At 44.1% G+C, this 10,000-nt stretch overlaps 1 protein-coding gene across 1 annotated transcript in view; it reads left to right on the top strand.

The window, feature by feature from the left end:
- Positions 1–1,487: 1,487 nt before the first annotated feature.
- LOC147468997 (facilitated trehalose transporter Tret1-like) overlaps positions 1,488–10,000 on the top strand; it is a 12,825-nt gene continuing 4,312 nt past the window's right edge. Inside the window, exons 1-4 of the mRNA XM_086551679.1 lie at positions 1,488–1,573; positions 4,954–5,026; positions 6,051–6,186; positions 9,297–9,691. Coding sequence (XP_086407805.1) covers positions 4,970–5,026; positions 6,051–6,186; positions 9,297–9,691 — 588 coding nt within the window. The 5' untranslated portion in view covers positions 1,488–1,573; positions 4,954–4,969. The remainder of the gene's footprint in view (positions 1,574–4,953; positions 5,027–6,050; positions 6,187–9,296; positions 9,692–10,000) is intronic.

Raw genomic sequence — 10,000 nt, 5'->3', positions numbered from 1 at the left:
TGGGTCAGCACACACCCGGCGAAGCATCTGCTCTGAAAATCTGGCTTATTCTTATCCTTATGTTAAAAATTTTCTTTTTATTTTATGAGATTGTTTTCATTACCGAGGATGACCCAAGTGTAATGTGTTTGAGTTTTGTATTAATTTGTTTTGTTTCATTTTTTAAAAATCATTTTCTTTGGTTAGTTTTGAAGTGATGTTTGTGTGTAAATGTGATTTTATTATCATTTTATAGTATTCATCTTAAGAATATGGTATCAGTATTGTGTTGCTTTATTGATGATCTTCAAGAGATACATCAATGCTTCAATATTTTGGTAACCCTATACAGACACCTATGATTTCTTCCAATTAGTTGATAAATGATGCAATACACATTAAAATCATTAAAATCCTTACTTTTAAAAATGCCTTAAAGAGTAACTTATATCAAATGTTAATTATAGAAACCTCAGTAAGTGTCACTGTTCCCCTTGATGAGATAAAAAAAAAAAAAACACGAATACAGCGATGGACCTTAAGACCTGGAGGTCAACTGGGCGCCTTGGTCTTGCCTCACCGTATCGAGAAGAGGTGTGTGCGTGACCTCATGAAGGACGTGCTTCACTGAGGAAGGAAATGAGACGGAAAAAAAAACGACGAAAAGCATAGAGGAATAGTGATAACTCGAGAAGAAACATAAGCAACAAGCACTATTACTTCCTAAAGTCAACTTGCTTGCCACAAACACGCATGCACATAAAAAAAATGCTTCATATAAGAAGTAAATAGCTGGTAATAAATAACTTCAAATAATTCAGAAACAAAAATCACAAAAAAATCAAAGACTAAACTACGTGCCAAAATCGATCTAAAGTGTAATGACACATTCCGACAGATTCTTCAATAGCCTTGTGAGGAGGCACATTTTGACCCACTTAAGAGAGAAGGGGGAGGGGGAGGGGGGAGGAGAAGGAGAAGGGGAGGGGGAAGAAGGGGGAAGGGGAAAGGGGAGGGGTAGGGGAAGGGGGAGGGTGAAGAAGAAAGGGGGAGGGGAAGTGGAATGGAAGGGGGAAGGGGAAGGGGAAGGGGAAGGGGAAGGGGAAAGGGAAGGGGGAGGGGAGGGGAAGGGGAAAGAGAAGGAGAAGGGGAGGGGGAAGGGGAAGAAGGGGGAGGGGGAGGGGAAGGGGAAAGAGAAGGAGAAGGGGAGGGGAGGGGGAAGGGGAAAGGGAGGACAGGGAGGGAAGGGGAAGGGGAAAGGGAAGGGGAAGGGGAAGTGGAAGGGGGAAGGGGAAGGGGAGGAGAAGGGGAAAGGGAAGGGGAGGGGAAGGGGAAGGAGAAGGGGAAAGGGGAAGGTGAAGGTGAAGAAGAAAGGTGAAGGAGAAGGTGAAGAAGAAAGGTGAAGGAGAAGGTGAAGAAGAAAGTGGAAGGGGAAGGGGGGAAGGGAAGGGGAAGGGGAAGGGGGAGGGGAGGTACGCGCAGCATTCACATCATCCTAAAGAGCATCAGGTACACATAGCCGCCATCACATGCGTGGCAATGTGTGTATCCGATTCAGTCAAAGCGGGACATCGAAGTAGAGCAGACGCAACGGGTGAGGCTTATCACATATTGTGTTTTTTGGTAGATTTTTAAAGATATTTTTTTTTATTCTATTAACACTTCTAAATTATTACTAAATCTTAATTCCAATGGTGTTCTTGGGAGATAGTTCCTGGTGACATATTGTGAAGATTTAAAAAGGAGGATAAGAAATGAGATGATGAGGAGGGAGAGATGTGACAAGAAATAAGATGATGATATGATGACAAAATAATAGACAATAAGAATTTGATAAGACATGATAGAAAAAAGTGAATAGCCTTTAATCAAAACCAACACCCGATATATAACCTTGAGAAAAGACATATTTAACTCGACATATTTCTTAATATTAAATTAAATTGCAATTTATGTAATGTACACACAAGGGAATAACAACCGCACTCACAGCCATGACAAAAAAAGGAATAATTATTGCTACGCAGAAGAGTTATTGTTGCAGAGTATTGCAAAATTTCGGTCACTGTAGCTAAGCGGAAAATATCGATGCATTGTTTCTGGATTATCTTCAACTGCACGATTGTTGCTCATGATTTGTTTTTTTATTAGAGAGAGAGGGGGGGAGGGAGGGAGGGAGAGAGAGAGAGAGAGAAGAAAGGGGAGAAGAGGAGAGAGATAGGGAGGGAGGGAGGGAGGGAGGGAGAGAGGGAGGGAGAGGGAGGGGGGGAGGGTGTGAGAGAGAGAGAGAGAGAGAGAGAGAGAGAGAGAGAGAGAGAGAGAGAGAGAGAGAGAGAGAGAGAGAGAGAGAGAGAGAGAGAGAGAGAGAGAGAGAGGGAGGGAGGGGGGGAGGGGGAGAGAGAGAGAGAGAGAGAGAGAGAGAGAGAGAGAGAGAGAGAGAGAGAGAGAGAGAGAGAGAGAGAGAGAGAGAGAGAGAGAGAGAGAGAGAGAAAGAGAGAGAGGAAGAAGAGAGAGAGAAGAAAGAGAGAGAGAAGAAAGAGAGAGAGAGAGAGAGAGAGAGAGAGAGAGAGAGAGAGAGAGAGAGACAGAGACAGAGAGAGACAGACAGAGACAGAGAGAGAGTGAGACAACGTGGAAGCCACATGGAGACATGAGAAAGCCACGTGGCCTAGATGCTATAAAGACGAAGGGGCAACTCTTCATGGTGACCTAGCGTCAGGTCACTCGGGGCATTCTCCACGGTCAGCCCCCCGCCGCTGACCCCCGCCTTGTCCGCGAGTCACGCGCCTAACAGAGACGTCAGTCATCGCTACCAGTAAATATTATATTTCACCTGTGCCGGTATTCACGCAATAGAGGAATCAAGAACACCAGACTTTGGCTTCAAAAGAGAGAGAAGAAAGGGGAGAAGAGAGGGGAAAAGAGAAGAGAGAGAAGAAAGGGGAGAAGAGGAGAGAGAGAGAGAGGGGAGAAGAGAGGGGAAAAGAGGAGAGAGAGAAGAAAGGGGAGAAGAGGAGAGAGAGAGAGAGAGAGGGGAGAAGAGAGGGGAAAAGAGGAGAAAGGGGAGAAGAGGAGAGAGAGGGGAGAAGAGAGGGGAAAAGAGGAGAGAGAGAGAGGGGAGAAGAGGAAAAAGGGGAGAAGAGGAGAGAGAGAGAGGGAAACAGAGATAGAGAGAGAGAAGAAAGGGGAGAAGAGGAGAGAGAGAAAGAGAAACAGAGATAGAGAGAGAAATTGGGGGGGAGAAGAAAGGAGGAGAAAGAGAAAGAGGAGAGGAAAGGAAGGAAAGGGAGAAAATAGAGAAAAGAAGAGTATAAGGATTATATAGTGAGTTTATATACGACGTCATATATATATATATATATATATATATATATATATATATATATATATATATATATATACACACACATATATATATGTACAAACATTACATCTCCCAATAAGGCATCTGGTATGCATCTCATGAACCCACCAAGGTCAGGTCACTTTTATTAGATAATTACTTAACACATATAGATATCCCTCACTTATGTTGACCTTAAACAAAACTGAATACCTCTGACTGCCACCGCCCACACATTCCAGGCTACATACCCGTATGCCCATTACTGGGAATTTATGGCGGGTGTGAGAGGTGCTCACAAAGGGTATTTTGAAGCCAAAGTCTGGTGTCCTTGATTCCTTTATTGGGCGAATATCGGCACGGTTCTATGGAAATCATTATACTGGTCTCGATGGCTTCGGATGTCTTCTGTTCGGTGCGCGTCTCGAGGTGAGGTCAGGTGTGTCTGTAGGCTATTGAGGGGTAGAGAGGGCGAATGACCTAAGGATAAGGATAAGCCAGATTTGCGGAGCAGATGCTACGCCGGGCTTGTATGCAGTGACGCGAGCCCGCCTGTGCCAGCGTGTTCTGACTCGTGAGAGAATGTGCCAACGAGTGTTGACTCGATCTGAGCTTGGTCCTTACCCAACGCAGCGCCCAGCTACGTCAGGAACCGCCAGGTGACAGTGGAAACTCACGAGCTTGGACGGGACTCGATCTGCCGACCACGGGGATGTGAAGTCTACACGCTACCAACGAGCTAACCAGACGGCTGGCGAATGACCTGAGGTCGGCCCGTTTTATCTTGACCTCGAGGGGACGCCATGAAGAGTTGCCTCTTCGTATTTATAGCATCTTATAGCATGTTGTCTCACAGCGGGGAAAAATACATATAACCGGGATGTCTGGTACACACAGACAGACTGGGATCGACATCACAACCACTGACGCCTGTTACGTGACGTGGTTGTGTTTGAGTTTTGTGATAATTGTGGTGTAGTGTTTGTTAAAGATCGTGTACCATAACGTAAGCTATTTGCGTTGTGGAATAAACCTAAGTTGTCTGGTATCACATTCTTATTTTGTTTGTTATGTTTTTTTTTTTTTTTTTTTTTTTTTACGTAGTAAGACATCCATCTCAGAGGGGAAAGAGAGAGAGAGAGAGAGAGAGAGAGAGAGAGAGAGAGAGAGAGAGAGAGAGATAGATAGATAGAGAGAGAGAGAGAGAGAGAGAGAGAGAGCGAGAGAGAGAGAGAGAGAGAGAGAGAGAGAGAGAGAGAGAGAGAGAGAGAGAGAGAGAGAGAGAGAGAGAGAGAGAGAGAGAGAGAGAGAGAGAGGGAGGGAGAGAGAGACAGAGAGACAGAGCAGAACTGCAAAAAGAAAGAAAAAGAAATAGCTATAAAAGGGATCGAAGAAAGAAATAACAATTACAAAAAAAAAATTCATAGCATCCCTATTACGCAAATTTTCTCTTACGATTTCTTAACAGACAATTTTACACCTTTTTTTTCAAAATAGGCAATACAACAAGCCATTCTCCCTTAACGTACAAGCAATCAAATTCCTTATCTCGAGGCTGAAACTGTATCCATAACATTTTAGAAGTTGTAAAGGAGTTGTTAGAGGAGTAAAGTTTTTCTTTATTCCAATAGGTGGAATGAAACCAGGATGTCTAAACTGTCCGAAGAGGCAAGTAGAGACCGCAGGACAAGCATTTTGCGCCAGGTGGGTTATTTATTTTTCTTTATTTTTTTTTTTGTGTGTGTTTATATTGTATTTATCATTTTATTTCATATTTTGCTTCCGCATATTCTATTTGAATATTGATATTATTACTATCAACATTTCGTTATTATCGTTATTATTTTCCTTTTCTGTTTAGTCTATTATTCTCTTTCATTTATCTTTTCTTCTTTATTTCTAGTTTTCTTGTTTTCCTCTTTTTCTTTTGTTTTTGTACCTTCCTTACTTTTCTTCCAATTATCCATTTCCTGACATATATTTCTTCGGCATTCCTTCTTTATTCCATTTTATTATTTATCTTCTATTCTTCACATTTTCCTTTCGCTTTTCCTCCCCCTCTCTGTTTTTCTCCATTTACATGTTTTCCCTCATTTCATTTCCTCTGACCAATGTCCTCCAAATCCTGTTTATAAATAATACTTTACGGGATATATTTTTCAAAAAAATTCCAGCATAAATAAAGGCCAACATATATAATCTCCCATGAATAAGTGCTCATCACGCGCCAAAAAAATATATTTTTTTGTCTACTACATCTAATTTCAGGATATGTGATATTATATATACAAACAAAACGCTTATTTTGAAAAAAATATTACCCCTTCATTATACGAAGTCTGCCCTGTACTTGTATATAAAGTTGTAATACTGCTCAAATATTATACCTCTCTTTCCTCCTGTTCCCCATTTTTTCTCTCTCTATAATAATAATAATGATGATAATGATAATAATGATAATAGTAAAAATGATAATAATAACAATAACTATTATAAACACTATCACTGTCCCACTCATCCATCTATAATTTTCTACCTTATCTGTCCTTTCATCCATCATCCGTCCCCTTCTCCACCTATCTTTCAATTCATCCACACTGTCCCACTCATCCATCTATAATTCTCTACCTTATCTACCCATTCATCCATCTATCCTCCTCCCCCTTCTCCACCTATCTTTCAATTCATCCACACTCCCCGCTCATCCATCTATAATTTCCTCTCCCAGGTGGTGTTCGGACTCATCGTTGGTGCCTCGAAGTTCGAAGTCGGGATGGTGATCGGGTGGTCGGCCATTTTGCCCAAGATACAAGCCGACAACACCACGGGCATCGTCATTACGGAGGATGACGTCACGTGGTTGGGTAGGTAGGCTTGAGTTATCGCCATCTTCATCGTCATCATTTTCATCTTCATCATCATCTTCATCTTCATCATCATCTTCATCTTCATCATCATCATCATCTTCTTCTTCATCATCATCTTCATCATTATCTTCATCTTCATCATCATCATCTTCTTCTTCATCATCATCTTCATCATTATCTTCATCATCATCATCATCATCTTCATCATTATCTTCATCTTCATCATTATCTTCATCATTATCTTCATCTTCATCATCATCTTCATCTTCATCATCATCTTCTTCTTCTTCTTCATCATTATCTTCATCATCATCATCATCATCTTCATTCTCATTATTATTATCATTATTATTATTATTATTACTCATTACTTGCCAACTTGCATTTCCGATTAAAATCGCATGAACGTTTTTTTTTATAAATCAACTTTTATCTTTTTTTTGCGTTTCGTAAATCAACCTGCAATCTTTGAAATAAAAATCGTACACAAACCTGCAACACTCATAAATGTTTCTATTTTACATCCCATATACCAACATGCTACCGTTTTCTGACCTTAATATATCACCTTTATCAACGTACAATCAATCTAACCTTTGACCCCTGACCCCTGACCCCAAGTGGCCTCACCTTTATCAACGTACAATCTATCTAACCTTTGACCCCTGACCCCAAGTGGCCTCACCTAGCATCACCTTTATCAACGTACAATCAATCTAACCTTTGACCCCTGACCCCAAGTGGCCTCACCTAGCATCACCTTTATCAACGTACAATCTATCTAACCTTTGACCCCTGACCCCTGACCCCTAGTGGCCTCACCTTTATCAACGTACAATCTATCTAACCTTTGACCCCTAGTGGCCTCACCTAGCATCACCTTTATCAACGTACAATCAATCTAACCTTTGACCCCTGACCCCAAGTGGCCTCACCTTTATCAACGTACAATCAATCTAACCTTTGACCCCTGACCCCTGACCCCAAGTGGCCTCACCTTTATCAACGTACAATCTATCTAACCTTTGACCCCTGACCCCAAGTGGCCTCACCTAGCATCACCTTTATCAACGTACAATCAATCTAACCTTTGACCCCTGACCCCAAGTGGCCTCACCTAGCATCACCTTTATCAACGTACAATCTATCTAACCTTTGACCCCTGACCCCTGACCCCTAGTGGCCTCACCTTTATCAACGTACAATCTATCTAACCTTTGACCCCTGACCCCAAGTGGCCTCACCTAGCATCACCTTTATCAACGTACAATCTATCTAACCTTTGACCCCTAGTGGCCTCACCTAGCATCACCTTTATCAACGTACAATCTATCTAACCTTTGACCCCTAGTGGCCTCACCTAGCATCACCTTTATCAACGTACAATCTATCTAACCTTTGACCCCTGACCCCTAGTGGCCTCACCTAGCATCACCTTTATCAACGTACAATCTATCTAACCTTTGACCCCTGACCCCAAGTGGCCTCACCTTTATCAACGTACAATCTATCTAACCTTTGACCCCTGACCCCCCAGTGGCCTCACCTAGCATCACCTTTATCAACGTACAATCAATCTAACCTTTGACCCCTGACCCCAAGTGGCCTCACCTTCATCAACGTACAATCTATCTAACCTTTGACCCCTAGTGGCCTCACCTTTATCAACGTACAATCTATCTAACCTTTGACCCCTAGTGGCCTCACCTTTATCAACGTACAATCTATCTAACCTTTGACCCCTGACCCCAAGTGGCCTCACCTTTATCAACGTACAATCTATCTAACCTTTGACCCCTGACCCCTAGTGGCCTCACCTAGCATTACCTTTATCAACGTACAATCTATCTAACCTTTGACCCCTAGTGGCCTCACCTTTATCAACGTACAATCTATCTAACCTTTGACCCCTGACCCCAAGTGGCCTCACCTAGCATCACCTTTATCAACGTACAATCAATCTAACCTTTGACCCCTGACCCCAAGTGGCCTCACCTAGCATCACCTTTATCAACGTACAATCTATCTAACCTTTGACCCCTGACCCCTGACCCCTAGTGGCCTCACCTTTATCAACGTACAATCAATCTAACCTTTGACCCCTAGTGGCCTCACCTAGCATCACCTTTATCAACGTACAATCTATCTAACCTTTGACCCCTGACCCCAAGTGGCCTCACCTTTATCAACGTACAATCTATCTAACCTTTGACCCCTGACCCCCCAGTGGCCTCACCTAGCATCACCTTTATCAACGTACAATCTATCTAACCTTTGACCCCTGACCCCAAGTGGCCTCACCTTTATCAACGTACAATCTATCTAACCTTTGACCCCTGACCCCTAGTGGCCTCACCTAGCATTACCTTTATCAACGTACAATCTATCTAACCTTTGACCCCTAGTGGCCTCACCTTTATCAACGTACAATCTATCTAACCTTTGACCCCTAGTGGCCTCACCTTTATCAACGTACAATCTATCTAACCTTTGACCCCTGACCCCTAGTGGCCTCACCTAGCATCACCTTTATCAACGTACAATCTATCTAACCTTTGACCCCTGACCCCTAGTGGCCTCACCTAGCATCACCTTTATCAACGTACAATCTATCTAACCTTTGACCCCTGACCCCTAGTGGCCTCACCTAGCATCACCTTTATCAACGTACAATCTATCTAACCTTTGACCCCTGACCCCTAGTGGCCTCACCTAGAATCACCTTTATCAACGTACAATCTATCTAACCTTTGACCCCTGACCCCTAGTGGCCTCACCTAGCATCACCTTTATCAACGTACAATATATCTAACCTTTGACCCCTGACCCCTAGTGGCCTCACCTAACATCACCTTTATCAACGTACAATATATCTAACCTTTGACCCCTGACCCCTAGTGGCCTCACCTAGAATCACCTTTATCAACGTACAATCTATCTAACCTTTGACCCCTGACCCTTGACCCCTAGTGGCCTCACCTAGAATCACCTTTATCAACGTACAATCAATCTAACCTTTGACCCCTGACCCCTGACCCCTAGTGGCCTCACCTAGCATCACCTTTATCAACGTACAATCAATCTAATCTTTGACCCCTGACCCCCAGTGGCCTCACCTAGCATCGCAGGCTTGGTGGTGACCTTGGCTACAGGCCCGCTCATGGAATTCGTCGGTCCTTCCCGTCTGCTCTTCGTCATGTACCTCCCCATCGCCCTCCTGTGGCTCGTGCAGGCCTTCACGCCCTACCTCTCCGTCCTGTACTTAGCCCGTTACGGAGCCAGCGGCCTGTACATGATCCTCGGCTCCCTGCCCGCGACGCTCATTTCCGAACTGAGCGAAGCCAAGACTCGGGGCTTCTTACTCGGCTTCGAAGAGGTGATCGTGGCGGTGGGACAGATGGCGGTCTATGTCATGGCGGACCTCCTGCCCTGGACGCTGGCCACGGCCCTGTGCGCGGCGCCCTTCGTCTTCTTGTTCGGCTTCGCTTATTTCCTGCCGGAGGTAAGGTTGGGAGAGGGAGGGAGGGAGGGAGGGAGGGAGAGGGAGGGAGGGTTGTGGGGGAGGGAGGGAGGGAGGGAGGGTTGTGGGGGAGGGATTGGGGGTTCGAAAGGGGGAGGGGGAGGGAGGGAGGGTTGTCGGGGAGGGATGGGGGGTTCGAAAGGGGGATGGGGAGTGGGCCCGGGGGACGGGGGGAGGAAGGGAGGAAGGGCTGGTGAGTCCGGGAGAGTTGCTTTTTATTGTTTTGTTGTTACTGTGTTGTACAGCTGATGTTTTGTTTTGTTTTTTTGTTGTTATTGTTGTTTATTGTCA

Source organism: Penaeus japonicus, unplaced genomic scaffold (genome assembly GCF_977035675.1).
Source record: "Penaeus japonicus unplaced genomic scaffold, GWHDUDI00000001_assembly GWHDUDI00000025, whole genome shotgun sequence".
In the NCBI taxonomy this organism is placed as follows: domain Eukaryota; kingdom Metazoa; phylum Arthropoda; class Malacostraca; order Decapoda; family Penaeidae; genus Penaeus; species Penaeus japonicus.
Note: the sequence above shows the minus strand (reverse complement) of the source record. Positions and strands in the feature narration are given on the sequence as shown.